The 16310-nt window shown below is 41.7% G+C and overlaps 2 protein-coding genes across 5 annotated transcripts in view; one reads left to right on the top strand and one right to left on the bottom strand.

Annotated features, from left to right (window-relative positions):
- NECAB1 (N-terminal EF-hand calcium binding protein 1) overlaps nucleotides 1–918 on the top strand; it is a 116642-nt gene extending 115724 nt beyond the window's left edge. The window contains exon 13 of the mRNA XM_074944120.1: nucleotides 554–918. Within this exon, the coding sequence (XP_074800221.1) occupies nucleotides 554–579 (26 nt within the window). The 3' untranslated portion in view covers nucleotides 580–918. The remainder of the gene's footprint in view (nucleotides 1–553) is intronic.
- Nucleotides 1–16310, bottom strand: part of C2H8orf88 (chromosome 2 C8orf88 homolog) — an 86796-nt gene that overhangs the window by 53786 nt on the left and 16700 nt on the right. For 2 of the 4 annotated variants that reach the window (XM_074944123.1, XM_074944122.1), the window contains exons 4-5: nucleotides 14337–14421; nucleotides 11860–11966 (exon numbers count right to left, since the gene is read on the bottom strand). In XM_074944123.1, coding sequence (XP_074800224.1) covers nucleotides 11860–11966; nucleotides 14337–14421 — 192 coding nt within the window. Of the gene's footprint in view, nucleotides 1–10484; nucleotides 10943–11859; nucleotides 11967–14336; nucleotides 14422–16310 lie in introns of those variants that run through there. The other 2 variants (XM_074944121.1, XM_074944124.1) reach the window with 2 other exon arrangements.

Below are 16310 nucleotides of genomic sequence, written 5' to 3'. Positions count from 1 at the left end.
CCATAGCTAGAGGGAAGACCTAGTATGTTACTGGTACCATACCCCTGGATGCTGAGCTGTGGAATTGGGACTCATTTTGACAGTGTTTACCAAACCACTGTTGCAGCCTTAAGCATTAGACAACTAGACTTTTATGGCCAAAGTTGGGTGGATCTAAGGAAAGAAGCCTCCATTCTGGTCAATTTCCTTCTCCAATGCAAATATTGGGAATTTAAGAAGCTAGTCTATACAGGTGTAAACTATTGCACTAAAAGCTCTCTCTCCCTCCTCCACTGTTCTGCTCAGCTCCCCCAGCAACTATTCCTGGACTACCACTCTCCTCCACTGATTAATCAAGTTCTGTCCTTGCAAATGCACATCTCCAATTATCTTTGGTAGGAACTGAACACAGAAAGACCAGCTTAATACTATTCCTTTAGACTAGCAGAGGAATAGATTATAGATAATCTATTTAGGGTTTCAAGAAAAGGCTTGGGGGAGAAGGGAAGAAGAAAGGAACACTGTAAAAATAAAATAAAAGATTGGTCAGTAAATATTTTTTTTTCCTTTTCAGCTTCATGGTGGGTCCTGAACAACTAGAAGCTTTCATTGTGGGTCCAAGTAATGTAAATGTTATATTTGCATTCAAACAACATCCATACACCAGTCGACAGGTGCTACAGCTAATGGACTGTGATGTAACATTGTTTATCACAGGCACAATCTTTTCCATTTTAAAATATGGAAAAATTATGTATGCTTTATATTCTCTCCTTGTGACTATTTTGGTGAAACATTTTTTACAAGCTTACATAAGGACACTTGTGACCCTGCTAAATTGCTAGATGCGTGTGTGTGTGTGTGCTCAAACCAGCCAAATTATTGTACAGAAATGTGTCTCAGAGAAACGGTCAGTGTATGTGAGTGTTAAGTACTTGTTTTGACTGGTTTTATCTTTATGTTAAATAAATAGTTACTCCAAGCTTCCAGGTTGTCTTCTTTTCAAAGAAAATGGTATAAATTTTTTAACATTCCTATTTTCATGAGTTTCTAATTTTCTATTTTAAAATGAAGTCACGAGGCTATGTGGTGTATTCTCTGCTGGCAACTCTCCTTGCTAGCACAGAACCTCATACATGTATATATTAAGTCATTCAGAAGAGTAAAGGGCTGCTGCTTCCCCACCCAGATTAACAGAATCATAGAAATGTAGGGCTGGAAGGGATGTCAAGAAGTCATCATGTCCAGGCCCCCGCTGAGTAGGGACCAAGTAAACCTACACCAGCCCTGACAGGTGTTTGTCCAGCCTGTTCTTAAAAACCTCTAATGATGGGGATTCTACAGCCTCTCTTGTAAACCTACTACTGAGCATAACTATCTTTATATTTCACATATTTTCCTAACATCTAAGCTAAATCGTCCTTTCTGCAGATTAAGCCTATTAATTCTTGTCCTATCTTCAGTGGACATAAGAACAACTGATCACCATCCTCTGCATAACAGCCCTTAACATATGTGAAGACTTATCAGGTTCCCTCTCCCAGTCTTCTTTTTTCAAAATTAAATATGTCCAGTTTTTTTAACCTTTCCTAATAGGTCAGGTTTTCTAGACCTTTAACCATTTTTGTTGCTGTCCTCTGGACTCGCTCCAATTTGTCCACATCTTTCCCACCAAGTACGGCAATAGTGACAGTCAGAGTCCATGGTGAAGCTTTGCAAACTCCACTAACAACATTTGCTGGGAAAATTTTGTTTATAGTTTTTAAATATTGAGAGAAGAGGTGTAGTAGGGAATGTTCTTTCCCCTCCCCTCTTAAGCAAAGATGATGTGCATATCCCACAATGGCCTCCTTCCCCCAACAACTGTTTAGGGTTCAAAAGATGTCCTCTCTCTCCAGAGAAAGTTGGGGCCTAAATCCATCTCCCACACAGCCAGTTATGGGCTAGGAATATTTTGCACTAGAGCCTGGAGCTAAGCATTTACAGAAAACAAGTAAACTCCAGAGCCTAGAGGCATGCCAACAAATGGAAACAGCCCTACTGCTCTAAGCAGTCAGCTCCTGGAGTGTGAGCAATAGAATTGTGAGGTATGGGGCAGCTATTGGCCTTTCCCATAAACTTGGGTGTTTTGGAGGTAATTCTAGCCTCAGCTTCAGGGTGATCCCAAAAGTTCTGAGTAGGGAGGAGAGAGAGAAAGTGTGCAATATTTCAGAGAAATTTTATGTGCCTGCTATTTGTATTGGGACTTGATATAAGTAAAGCAGTACGTTACTTTCACAGAATTCATAGCAAGTCTTATTTGGGTTCAAACAGTGCAGTCCCTTAAGTCAGAAATGAAATATTAATAAGGACCGTGTACCTCTACATAATTCTACAGCTGCTAAAAAAAGTGATGGAGTCAGCCTAAAACCATTGAAAATAAGCTGAAGAAGTATTTAGACACAACATTTGAAGATGAAGAAAGGTTCATTATTGCTTTTAGAAAGTTGACATACAAGCTGACAAGTCTGTTTTAAATTATTTCCCAGAAGCTGGGAATGGGCAACAGGGGATGGATCACTTGATGATTACTTGTTCTGTTCATTTCCTCTAGAGCACTTGGCATTAGTCAGATGACAGAATACTGGGCTAGACGGACCTTTGGTCTGACCTAGTATAGCTGTTCTTATGTATCCCAAGTACAAGTCTGCCACCGAAGCTGAGAACCCACATATACAATAGAACAGCAACTCTAACTAGTGAAGTTTAATTTGCACATTCAACTGTAATATCTTGAAGTTTAGAGTTCTAGAAATCAGTGGAAGTTACATACTAAGTTGGCTTGTTTTAGGTGTTAGAAACCATGGGTGGAATTTTCATTAGTAATTTGAATTGGAGTGTGTCTCCCACTGAATGTCAATAGGACTGGTCAGAAGACATTTCCATTTCATGAAAACTTGAGATTTTGAAATGATTTTGTTCTGCTGTACAGCAAAAACAGAGTGATAGAGCGTGCCCCAGAATAGCCAAAAGCTCAGTGTTTTGGACATAAATATGGGGAGTCGGAGACTGCCATTGAAGTCCTGGCTTTGCCCAAGTTGGACCAAGGACTTGAACCAGAGTCTCCCACCTATCCACCAGGACGCCCTAACCATCAGCCTGTTGGCCATCCTAGGGTATGTTTTTCTGGTTTTGAGAAGAAATTCCATCTGGACCTGGGAATTCCTCCCAATGAGTGTTTATTGAAACCAATACTTTTCTAATTAATCATTTTCCAAGTTAAAAAAGTCAAGATTCCTGACTAGCTTTATGCACATATCAAAACTTTTCAAACCCACCCACATCCCACACTTTGCAAACTTCCTGCTGATCTCTCACCCTAATATGGATTTAATGTAAAAAAATTCTGCATTTAAATATTCAGGCAAAGAGACATTTAAAACAAGACAAATACTAAACAGTGAGGTGTTCTTATCCATTCACATCCAATATTCTACCCTAGTTAAAATAGGCATTGCAAACAAGAGAAAGCACTTGTAGGACACTGTACCCGAAGATTTTAAAACATCTACATCTTTAAAAATATGAATTCTCTTTCATGGAGGCCTCTTTCCTCAAAGACCTTTTAGTAGTAATTTCATCATTTCTGCTTGGAGCTGTTTTGTCAGATAAAGTTTCAACTATACTTTGTTTTGGATAGAGAGGGTTGGGAATGGAGCTAAGAAAGTATGTAGCACAATTTGGGATAGATTACACACTAGGAAGTAGTTCTTTAATCACAGTACTTCAGAATTAAACTTAAGAAAGCATTTGGGATATCAACATTTCAAAAATATTTCCACAAGACGTATGATAATTTTACAAGAAAAATATGCTCTCATTAAGACCATCTGTCCTTCCCTTCTGCATGTTTAAGACCAACTGCCAGGAAAACAGACAGAAGTAAAATGCAGCCCATCCTTTCCACCTGCAGTACAATTTCAAGTATATTATAGAACATGTCAGTACTGACTGAGTTACTTAGACAGGTACAGATCATTAACTACAGCAATTAACAATTGGTCTGGTTTCCTATTTTGATCGAATTGGTTTGCTCATCCTTAGCTTTAATTAGTAGATTTAAGAATATGCTTTCAGGTTAGTGAGAAAATTTCCTTTTTTGTTAAGCAAAGGCAGGCTGTGTCATCACTGGGATAGAATAAATCCACAAGCCTTCAGGAAGTGATGTCAATCGAGTTGATGGCTGTGTTACCAATAATCCGGTGCTCTGATATTGTGTTTGTGGACACATAATACATCATTTAAGGGTTACACGTTAAGGAACATCTTTTCACACAACTATGCTCTCTAAATTCTGGTTAAAATGGTCTCCATGAAGTTTCAGTGTTTTGTTCCTTTCTAATGGATAAGGTAATCTGTTCTAGAATTGAACAGAGTCAAATGCCAGAGATAGAAAAATTCTAGTAAGTCAAGTAATCAGTCTTCCTACCACTGCAAAATTATTCCCCATTTACTAATGATATAACCAATCACTAATCTACAATTGATAACATTTAAGGAATCTCAGCACTAAAAGAGTTTGAGATAGAAGGGATGAGAGTAAAACTGGAATTGCCTTCAGCATTAGCAGTAGGGTTGCTACTGGGAAGAACATACCTCTAACCCCCAATTATAGATGAGTTTCAGTCTTTTGTAAATTTAAGGCTTTCAAATTGATGTACTGTGTGTTTCAAATACAAGTGTACAAACAGATCACACTCACAAAATATTTTAATTGACACACATAAGGGACATTAAAGAATTACAATGATTGTCTGAAACTGTTGCTGTATGTACAGAAACAAAGATGACAAACACCAAGAGAAAATCCAGGACTTTTTTGGCAACCTTATTTTGCATAGTTTAGAAAAGATTAAGACAACTGAAAAGCTAATCACATCTTTAACAAATTTAACTTTGCAAATTTTTAGTACTATTGCTCTAACGATCTTACCTTCTTCTGGTTCAATTTCTAGTTCAAATTTATCCTTTGCTAGAAAAAAAATGGATTCTAGAAAAATCCAATTTCAGGAGTAAAAGGATTAATTTCAGCCTTACTGCAGTTCTGAGTACAGAAGCTATTACAAGTAGCTAGACCAAAATAATTTTTGTATTATTCTTGAAGTTAGTCAATTTAGAGAGCTATATTTGCTTATATAAATAATACTGTACATTATTAACTAAAAGGCTTTCAGAGGCTTCTTTTCATTATGCAATCCTTATTTAAGGAAACAGCTATAAGACTCTGAGTAGTATGCACTTCCAACAAGGATTCTTGGAATTTTTCATTGTAACCACTACCCATTTCCACTTTGGAAACATCAGTACCATTGGATGACACTAGTTAGTATTGCATTTCCTGAAATCCACTGCCCTATCGACAGCTCCCCTGTATAGTCAACGATCATTAGGGTAGATATTCTAGTTTTATGGAAATTGTGCTACCTTTCAATGAAACCAAAACATCAAGATATTAAACATCTTGAAAGAAACTAGTCGTATAGCCACAGAATGCAAGAGGTCACTGAGCGCTACTGTGAATTACTGAAAAGCAATCAAAGTCAGTTTCAAAATACAAGAAATAATACACTTACATACACCTAAGTCATGTTTGAGAATTACTACAGCTTGTGTTTCTGTTCCATTATTACAGCTAATGAAAATCTGAATATTGCAAACAAAATCTGAGTCAGAAATACTGGTTTAAAGTTGGTGGTTCTACAAATGTTGAAGTTGATTCAGCGAACCAAAGTTTGTCAATGTTGAAAATACTTCTGGCTTTTGATAATTGAAAAAACAAAAATTACATCCATTGTAATTTGTTTACATTCTACTGGCATTCTTGATTAATGACCAGGGATTTTAAGCATTTAGGCACCTAGGTGCTTCTGTAAATTCCACTAAGCACCTATCTGCATCCTAAGGCACCTAAATACCTTTAAAAATCTGGCCCTTAATCCACTTCATTGTTAGCTGTCCAAAAGATGGATTTCTTATCTTCAAAAGGACCTGTCATTTCTTACATAAGGCAATAAAATAGTTTTCTTCTGTAAGACAAACAGACTCAAAAAATTATTTCAAAGTTTGAAATGTCATTTAAATATTTACACTACACACAGCAAGTTAAATCTCACTGAATTGTAACAAAGAGTATTCATAATGAGATAAGGACTAAACATGTAAGATTGTAAGAGATAATAAGAATTACAGGTTAATTAAATGCCTCAAATTGTGGCCTAAATTTTTAAAAGCAACTGGTCATTGTAAACCCAATCTGAGGTACCTTAATAGAACCCAATTATCAAGAAGGGCCAAGCACTAACCCTCTAAAAATAGGGTCTCTTTAAAAAGACGTCATCAAGATGAAGACTCAAAAATTACTAATCACTTGAAAATTTAGACCAGTATTCAACTACACTTGAGCAGCAGTTTGGAAATGTTCTAAATATAGGATCCTCAAAAGCTACCTCAGAAGGTGCTTACCATCCATTACTGATGCATGAAAGCCAGTAAATGGTAGAACCCAGAGGCGCCGACTTCCCCAGTATCCGGGGGAGTGTTCAACCCCTGTACTGCTCCAGGCCCTACACCTTCCTCCAAATCCTTCCTCGCCTCTTCCTGCCCCCTCCTTCCCCTCTCCCCCAGTGCCTCCTGCATGCCACTGAACAACTGATCGCGGCGGGCAGAAGAAGCTGAGATGGAGGGGGAGAAGCTGATCAGTGGGGCCCACCAGCAGGCAGGAGGGCGGGGGGGGGGGGGAGGAGCTGATCCATAGGGCTGCCGGTGTGTGCTGAGAACTCACTGTTTTTTTCCCCCCATGAGCGCTCCAGCCCCAGAGCATCCACGGAGTTGGCGCCTGTGGTAGAACAAATCGATCTGTTTTGATCAAATGAAAAAAATGCAACCAGTAAATAGTTCCCATCTAGGACAGTATGCTGAAATAAATCCATAGACAAAAGCGCTACTGGCAAAGCTCCAGAAACACAAGACTGAGTACAACTTGCTACCAATACAGACAGCAAGATAGTATTATAAAGAGGGACTTTAACAGAGATAGTAATAGTGATTTATAAAAGGAATAAGATACCACAACAACTAACAGTACAGTGGGAAGTCTTGGAAATGAATGGCAAGGAAAAGGAACATGAGAATTGGGTTCAGTACAGAGACTGGTTAATAATGAAACTGAACTAGGATCTCGGCATTGGCGTAGCAGACAGACACAGAAAATTCCATGACTGCCCACTTAGAATCATAGAGAACTTGTGAGCCTAGCTAATTCTGCCAATAGGTCTTAGTGACCTATTTTAGGTTAAAATCTAATATTGAAATACAACAAGAAATATTTCCAAATGAGTTGCTGTATCAGTGGTAGAGAACAAACAAACAAGTTTATGTAGAGGGCTTAGTCCAGTCCAGATAACAGCCAGACTTTAAAAGTCAGCTTGTGAAGTAGAGTCTTACTGAAATGGACTTTGCAGAAGGAAGAAAGAATATCTGTAGCACATCTGGTAAGTGTGTGAAGTCATGACATCACCACCAGAAGTCTGGCATATACATCACCACCTACTTGTTGTCCTACTTTTTGTCTTGTTGTTCAATTTCTAGTTCAAATTTATCCTTTGCTAGAAAAACTAAAGTGGAACAGATTCAGAACACCCTCACAGCTTTTCATCCGTACGTTAAAACTAGTACTTGCCCATACAAGAATTGTAGTGGATCTATACAATTAACATACCTGAAAAACCAGTAGGTAAAGGTTTCTATCACTTTGCAAGAATCCCTTTTAAGATTTAAGTACTCTTATTTCTAATGAAAAGGAAGAATTACTCTGACTACTTTAGATTACAAACAATACTAAAGGCCTTTAAGATGTGTTCAGCACATGCAAACCTAAATAAAGCTGATCTGTAAGCAGTCTCTTCTTTCCACCTTCCATCTCCATTGTTTGCACTATTGCGCATTGTTCCATAGCTAAACTTAGGCTCCGATGATGCAAGGAGCTCTGTACCCACAGATCCCACACATGAGTTGATCCTACTGACTTCAATAGAGCTTCTTGCTAGGGTACATGGTTTATACAGAGCTCCTTAAAGGATCATCATTTTTAGGTATGTCAGCAATTTGGACAGGTATTGTTTTGTATAGCTCGCCTGGCACCGTGTATTAGCAGAATTTTTCAGCAAGACACTAAACTTTGGAGTGTTGAAACAGGTAGGCACACAAAGTTTGTTTCATTTTTGGAAATAAGATTGCTTAGAAAAATAATGTAATCTGGTAATCAGTGACCATTTGAGGAAATTTAAGTTAATTTACTCAGCAGAAAATACTACAGTTAAGTTTGAAGCAGTTTTTGCAATAACCTATACCTGTTAACTTTAAAAGATGCCTTTGCAGGCATAGAACTTTGTTCTGTCCAAAATGGACAAAATCTTTGAGCAAACTCCCACTAGTCAAGGGTGGCTGAAAACAGTTAGAATTCTACTCCAAAGACAGATAGCTGTAGTAGACCACGACTCTTGAAACCAGGCTCCCAAAAGCAGTCTTCCATGTTCAAGTCTGAGCAGCTTGCTCCAGTAGAAGGTACTGCACACTATCTTGAAGTAAAGACATAGTGCCACTGATATTCAATTCTTTTCCAGTAAGAAGCTGGAAATGCATTTCCCCATTGTATGTGTAGTTTAAAGAGAGATTTAGAATCAGTGACTGAAGGGATGTGAGTAAGTGATACGTCATAGCTAAATATATGTTGACCAAAAATGGCTAGAGGTAAATAGTCTCCTCCCGAAAGAAATTCGGAGAGAAATCTCTACTCGTAGACTAGAAAGTTCCAGGGATCAGTCTACAGTTAAGTAGCGTCACAAAACTATCAATGGCAAAAACAAACCAGTTGCAGCTGAAAGGGATCAATGTTTACTTTTTCAAGGTGCATAAGTTTTGTTTTTCAAATAGAGGAATAACAAAAATAATATAGAAACCACAAGAGCTGACTTTTATTTTTCCCGGGGGTGCTCCACCCCCATTCCACCCCTTCCCCCGAGGCCCTGCCCTCACTCCACCTCTTCCTGCCCCTCTGCCCCCTCCCACAAAGCCCCCCGCCTACTGCTCTCCACCCTCCCCCGAGTGCCTCCCACCAGCTGCCAAACAGCAGATCGGTGGCCAGCCCGGAGTCTGCCGAACAGCTGTGGATTGTGGGTGCTGAGCACCCTCTATTTTTATTCCATGGGTGCTTGAGCCCCAAAGCACCCAGGGAGTCAGCGCCTATGATAGAAACTTAAGAGAAACCATTCAGAAATAAACTAGGGTACTGGATTGTTGCATTCCCCTGCCCTGGATACTGGTTCTCCAACACCAACAAATGAAGCCTTAAACTTGTCAAGACAAAAAGTAAGTGTACATGGAACTCATTGGTGTTCTACAAGTCTCCTGACCAGAAGCAGACCACATATTGGCTGCAGAAGCAGGTATTCCTTCTGATTAGATAAGCAGTGACATTGCAGCCTACTAAGCTGTAGCAAAAAGAAATGCAAGTAGTCATTTAAACATTGTTTTCTTGGATACAAAGCCCAGCCCACTGAGCACTGATTTCAGAAGAAAAATTCCAAGTAGATCTCCTGGAGATAGGCATGTGAACCAAGTAAAATAAAAGAGAGAGTTCTATAACCTTTGAAGAAATTCAAAGATGTCTCCATATCTCTGAGGAATTTTGTTTAAATTGTCACTATGGTAAACAGCAGCAGCCACCACCACCAGAAAGCATCCATGTGAAAGATGAGAGTTCACAAGAAGAGGGGGGAACCCTCCCATCAGTCTGTAAGGATTACAATGCTCGTAAGACAGGGCTTTAATGCTTCAAATCCTGCAAAAACCCAGGTATTGATGAGAAACTGGTCTATCTTAAATAGGTAAAAAAAAAAAATAGCTGCCAAATATACCTTTTGTGTGGGGGGGGGGGGCGTGTCTTATATACTCTATTACAAGAGAAAGACAAGCAGTTTGCTTGTAAATGGATGGAGAATATTCTTGCAGAACACAGCCTGCTGTACAGTGCCCGGAAACTCATGCCAAGCAACTGGACAGAATTTTCACCCCTTGATTACAAGCAAGCTTCACAAGCTTTGTTCTCTAGAGACATTAGCAGAAAGAGGAACCCTAGGCTTCTAGACAGAAGTGCCCTGATTCTGGAGTGATATGGGCAAAACTCAGTTCACTAACACAACATCCCACAGAGAGCCGCAAGATTCGAATGCACCTCCAGGTGAAGGCTCACAGCCAAATGTGTCTGGCTGCAGCTTATCTTGCTGTCACATCAAAAAGGCAGCATCAGTTGGTGCTAGGCTATCTCCATATAGAGAAAGCTCCTAAAAGTAACCAGTCTCTTTTAGGACAGAAGAGGCATACACAGGACTTCTTCCACAACTTTAATTTATGTTCTCACAAAAATGAAAGCTCTCAGTACAGCATTGCAGATAGGTTTTCTTAAAGGCAAATCCAGAACTATGCAATCAGGTGATGTTGAACTGTGTCCAGAAAAGTCTTGCCCCAGCTATAGAAGCCTCCACCACCAAATATCACAAAAAAACTTCAAGAAGTCAGTATTAAGAGCTTGGGTCCCAGAGTTTATCAGTCTGTGTCTTGGCAGTATGCAGAAATTGTTGCGTGTTCTTTGCTGACTGGAAGATGCTTGGTACTTGTATCTGAACTACAAGAGAAGTCATCTCCAGGTTCTTCAAAAATACCCCATTGTAGTACTGGATGGTTTCTTAACTGGATGGTTTCTTATGGCCACAGCATTCTCTAGGGAGGATGTGAAAAATCCATTCCTCCTCTACCATAGCACAAATTCATTTGGCATCCAGAGAGTTTCCCCAACTCCTGGTGTCCAGGTGGTACTCTCTGATGTCCTGCTCACCATCCACTTCTTCCCCAACAGGCACAGAATGAGCTGAATTTATGCAGGAATACTGACCATCAGAGCAGAGCTGAGCCGGTGTTAATTCATGGATTTAATGCAAAGGGAATGCATAGTTGTTCTACACTCCAACAAGGTGGTATATTAAGGCACTTAAGGCTAAGTCAGAGCTAGGTATTATTACTATTACTATAATTATTTAAAGGTGCTGGATACCTTGACAAAAATGGTCTATCCTAATTTGTACAAGACTTTCTACTTGAATACCATTTATACCAGTTTAAGGTAGCGTTTGAATAGGTATCTGAGGATACCAAGAAAAAGTTTGGGTTCTTAAACCCTGGACTCATTCTCACAAAAACATGACCAATTCATTGTTTGTAAATGGGGAAAGCATTTGAAGAGGAAAGTTTGCTCCAGACCAACAATGGAGAGAGAGAGAAATATTCAGTATGAGTAAATAATGACTACAGAAAAATATTTGAGAATTTGAGAGCTGAGAAATCCCCAAATCGCAACACTTTTAGATCAAACTGGGCCATGCAAGTTTAAGATTGACTTTTTTTTTAAGTTGCCAACAGCAAGAAGAGATTAATATACCACACCAAACTGAAGATATAGTCTGTAGCTATTAAGAAGGAAAGCTGAAGCAACATGGCTAAGAAGTCAAGCACAGTAAATTTCAACGAGATTAAGACCTCAGCCATTGTTAAGAGACAACAAAAGAAACTGACAGATGGAAGCACTATGGAGCACCATAGTTATTCTGTCATGATAAAATGCCAATCCAACTGGGGACTCAAGGTGCTATAGTAATAATGTTATAACTGTATCATGTACCTCTGCAAACAGATTTTTTAAAAGTTAAACTTTGCTCAGTCAACGTGGACAGTTGGCAACCTGCAAGATTGCTTTTCACTGCTTGGTTTAAAGGGCAAGAATACACTTACTGGTTTTTCAAGTACAATAGGATGATCAGGAAGAAATTCCGGCTTCTTTTGAGAGAGTGAAACACTTGAAAGCTTTAAGAGGAAATCCCTGCTGTATTTAATTCTTTCTGCAAACACAGGATTATACACAAACAGATTACTATAAAGTTATTTGTTAAACAGTGATGTTTGCAAAGCAGCTTAAATGCTGGCATTTCCCAATTTTTGAGTGCTTGACTTTTCTAAGGTTTCAGAGTAGCAGCCATGTTAGCCTGTATCCACAAAAAGAAAAGGAGTACTTGTGGCACCTTAGAGACTAATGAATTTATTTGAGCATAAGCTTTCGTGAGCTACAGCCAAGTGATGCATCCGATGAAGCGAGCTGTAGCTCACGAAAGCTTATGCTCAAATAAATTCGTTAGTCTCTAAGGTGCCACAAGTACTCCTTTTCTTTTGACTTTTCTAAGAGTTTTGTGTGTGAAAAGGGTGCACTTTGTGTGCATGTGCAATATACACCTACTCTTAAAAGAGCAGGTTTGGAAGGACTAGCTGCTTCAGGTCATTACTAGTGAACTACAAAGTATTTCATGTATAGATCACCAGTTTTAATCCAATACCACTCGGGAGAGATTGAAGTTACTGCTAAAAATGGATGTTTCAGGGTTCCTATACGAAATGAATTTGGTGGATCTCAGTTCCAGATCTTACACCACAAACTCCCCTCCCATAATTTGCACTAACTAGCATACTGTGCAGAGACACCCAGAACTAGCCATGGAGACTGATCTACCTGTTAATGCTAAGGGAAATTCCTCCAGATCAGTGTTAAGACATGCTCTCAGGGCAGTATGTGTAGTAAGCCTGCCCTGCAGTTAAACTGAGGACTACATTCACCAACCAAGGCAACCAAGCTGATGCCTTAAACCAGCATGAATTTAAGAGATGAACTTACATTCAACCTTGCAAACACATAAGTGTAATGAGCTAGTTCACACGAGTGTAATGCATGCAGCTGCACAAATTTGATAGCTACGCTTGGGGCTTGTCTAACTGGGATTTTGTTTTGTATTGTTATGGCTACACTAATGTAGCCTCATTGGTGCAAACTTACCACATCTGTGCTAGTCAGTTATGGCACCAATTCAGCTATATGAATATAGCTATACCATACAAGCCTTTAAATCCAAACAAGCATCCCAACGGAGTTTTCCTGTAGTTATGGCAAGGTCAGATGACACTACCAGAGTTTTAAGTTTACTGTACTACTTCTACATCAAACTAGCAAGGTTCCAAAAGCCTGGCTCCTTCACGTAGCCCAATCCACATATGGGAGGAAAGCATCACCTCTAAGCAATGACTGATATCTGGAACAAGCATATATACCTTTTCAGAGTTCATATTTTCCCTTTTACCTTGGAAGCAGGTAATTCAAACATTGATCTACATATAAACAAATATTCCTGAGGGCATTCTGCACAAAAAGTTAAATTCTGCACACAATATTTTAAAATTCTGCAAATTTTGTCAAATAAATGTGGAGGTTCCAGCATAGCATTGGGGAGCACAGGCCACTGGCTGAACAGAGGTAGGAGATCACTGTGCAGTTCCCCCCGGGACACAGACTCAGCGGTGAGGCTGCACCCAACCCTGACATAGCCTAAGGATTGTGCCTGCTCCAATAACACCCCAGGGCCCTGCCCCTCCATGCCAGGTGCGGGCAGGCAGGCTCAGCAAGGTACGATCCAAGTGTGGAGGGGCTTAGTGTGGGGGGGATCCAGGTGTGGGTTGAGAGGGTTCTGTGCGGGGCAATCTGGGTGTGGGCGACTCAGTGGGGAATCTGGATGCACAGGGGCTCGTTAGGGGCTTCTGGGTGCAATGATAATGGGACCCTGCAGAGGGTCCAGGTGAAGGTGGTTGGAGCTCAGTGGGGTGGGGATCTGGGTGGCTCATCAGGGTGGTGCAGGGGATGTGGGGCTCATCGGGGGCGGGGTGTTCTGAGTGTGTGTGGGGGGTAAGGCTCGACAGGAGGGTCTGGGCATGAGGGCGTCTGGATGCACGGGGGTTGGGCAGATGTGGGAGCAGCTCCCTGTACAGGGATCCCTCCCCCTGCAGCTGAGGAGTGATGGGCAAAGGAAGCAGCGGGAGGGAGAGTTTGCAGAGCTTCCTGCAGCTGGGTCTGACCCAGCCCCAGATGCCGTGCAGGGGATGCCATCCTCCCGAACCCACCTGAGACTAGCAGCTGTGCCTGGTGCAGGGTAGGAGCCAACAGCTGGGTCTTCCCCAGTCACACCCCCTGACCCACAGTGATTTACCTCTCCGTCAGCTGCCCTGGGCACCCAAAACATACAGCTGGAGAAGGTCGTATGACCGCTTGTGGCTTCCCTTTGCTTCCCCATCAAAGTCATTTTTCTGCAGGGACGCAAAGAAATCTGCGGTGGACATAAATTCTGTTCATGGGCAGTGGCGCAGAATTCCCCCAAGAGTAAAACAAAGCTTACCTTTCTTGGTTTTAGACTCCTGCCACTCTGGCTGACTAGGGATCACAGTTTGATTTAAGGTCTGCATTCCAGTAGCCTCATACCACTAAAACAAGGAAAGAAGAACATGCAATTTATTCAAATTTCATAAGCGTGTCCAAAAATGCATCATCAGATGCTGGAATCTCCTTCTGACAAACTGAAACGATCAGCAAAAAAAAAAAAAAAAAAGCAAAGTTATATTGTTTCAAGTAAATCTGCAGTGATTAGTTTTGATACAATAATCAAGTTTGCTTTTATGGTATGAAAGTCATGGACAATCCACAGCACTATCTAATTCTGGAATTTGTTCCCTTGTCAGTAAGGTAGGTTTTGGGGAGATGGGTTCTTCCCTCTAGGGTACACTCCCTGCTAGTGTAACCCACACACTTCCGGGTGTGGCATTCTGTCCCATCTAGTGGCAGAGAGAAAAAAAAAACGAGTCTGCTCTACAGCAGTAGAGGCTCATGCACTAAGCTCCAGAGGCCCCAAGTTCGATCCCGCCCGATGACTAGGGTCTGTCGGCGTTACAAGTGGAGGCTCATCAGGGATTTCTACTGGGAAGTCTCTGAAGCTCAGGAGGCACTTCCTCAGCTAGGGGAAGTATGTAACCCACACACCTCCTGGGTGTGGTGTTCTGTCCCATCTAGTGTCACTGAGACCAGAGAGAGAGATGAAATTACTCTGCTCTACAGCTTAAGCTAGGAGTCAACTGGCTTTTAGCTCATGCTGTAGAGGCTCATGTACTAAGCTCTAGAGGTCCCAGGTTCAATCCTGGCCGCTAACGACTGGGGTCTGTCAGCATTACCTTCGTTCTTCACAGCCAAGACACAGGGCCGCCCTTGCCCTTACGCAAAGTATGCGGCTGCGTAGGGCACCAGGAAATTTAGGGCACCAAATTGCCCCAGATTTCCTGGTACACTACGCAGCTGCATGCTGCTCCAGCGGTCAGCCCAATCCCCTGGCTGGCTGAGCCGCCCAGGAAAGATGCCCCACCCCTGCTCCACCTCTTCCCGCCCCTGGTCCACCCCAGCCCCGCCCCCACTCCACCCCTTCCCCTGAGCAATGTCCCGGGGGACTGCAGCAGGGGTCAGGCGCGCCCTGCACTCTTGGGGCAGCAGGAAGTGGAGTGACCCTGCCCCAAACCACATCGCTCCACTGGCTTGTGCTAGTGGGGCAGTTTCCCCTCTGCCCCCCAAGCCTGCTCCTGCCCCCCCATGGAGGCCTGGGGCCAGCCCCTCCCCAACACACACAGCGGGGCTGCGTAGGGCACCAAAATGTCTGGGGACAGCCCTGCCAGCACATTTAAGAGAAAATTGGCTTCTTCTAGTCATTTTTTAAACTCAGTTTCAGTCAGCGACACCTATGCAGGCCTCATGAAGATACACTAAACACAGTTTGAAAGACAGGGTTGCACAGATGAAACGGAGGCAGTGTCTACTCTGGCCTATAATTCACAACTGGCACAGCTCCACCATTGCTGCCAGTAGTGGAAGCTATAGCATAGACATGAGCAGGAGCTGCACTGCTGGAGAAGTACAGCTGTGAAGTAGACTAGCCTCAAGAGCCTGCAGAACTTTTACTACTAGCGTTAGTGAATATACGCAGTAACTAGGGCCCTACCAAATTCACAGTCCATTTTGGCATGTAGGATTTAAAAAAAATAAAAACAAATAATAAAAAAATCAATGTCACGATTTCAGCCATTTAAATCTGAAAGTTCACAGTGTTGTAATTGTCCTGACCCAAAAAGGAGTTGTGGGTGTGTTTGCAAAGTAGTTGTAGGTGGGGTTGTGGTACTACTACCCTGACTTCTGTGCTACTGCTGGCGGTGGCACTGCCTTCAAGGCTGGGTAGCCAGAGAGTGGTGGCTGCTGGCCGGAAGCCCAGCTGTGAAGGCAGAGCTGCCAGCAGCACAGAAGTAAGGATGGCATGGTATGGTATTGCCATCCTTAC

The sequence above is a fragment of the Natator depressus genome, chromosome 2 (genome assembly GCF_965152275.1).
Source record: "Natator depressus isolate rNatDep1 chromosome 2, rNatDep2.hap1, whole genome shotgun sequence".
Lineage (NCBI taxonomy): Eukaryota > Metazoa > Chordata > Testudines > Cheloniidae > Natator > Natator depressus.
Note: the sequence above shows the minus strand (reverse complement) of the source record. Positions and strands in the feature narration are given on the sequence as shown.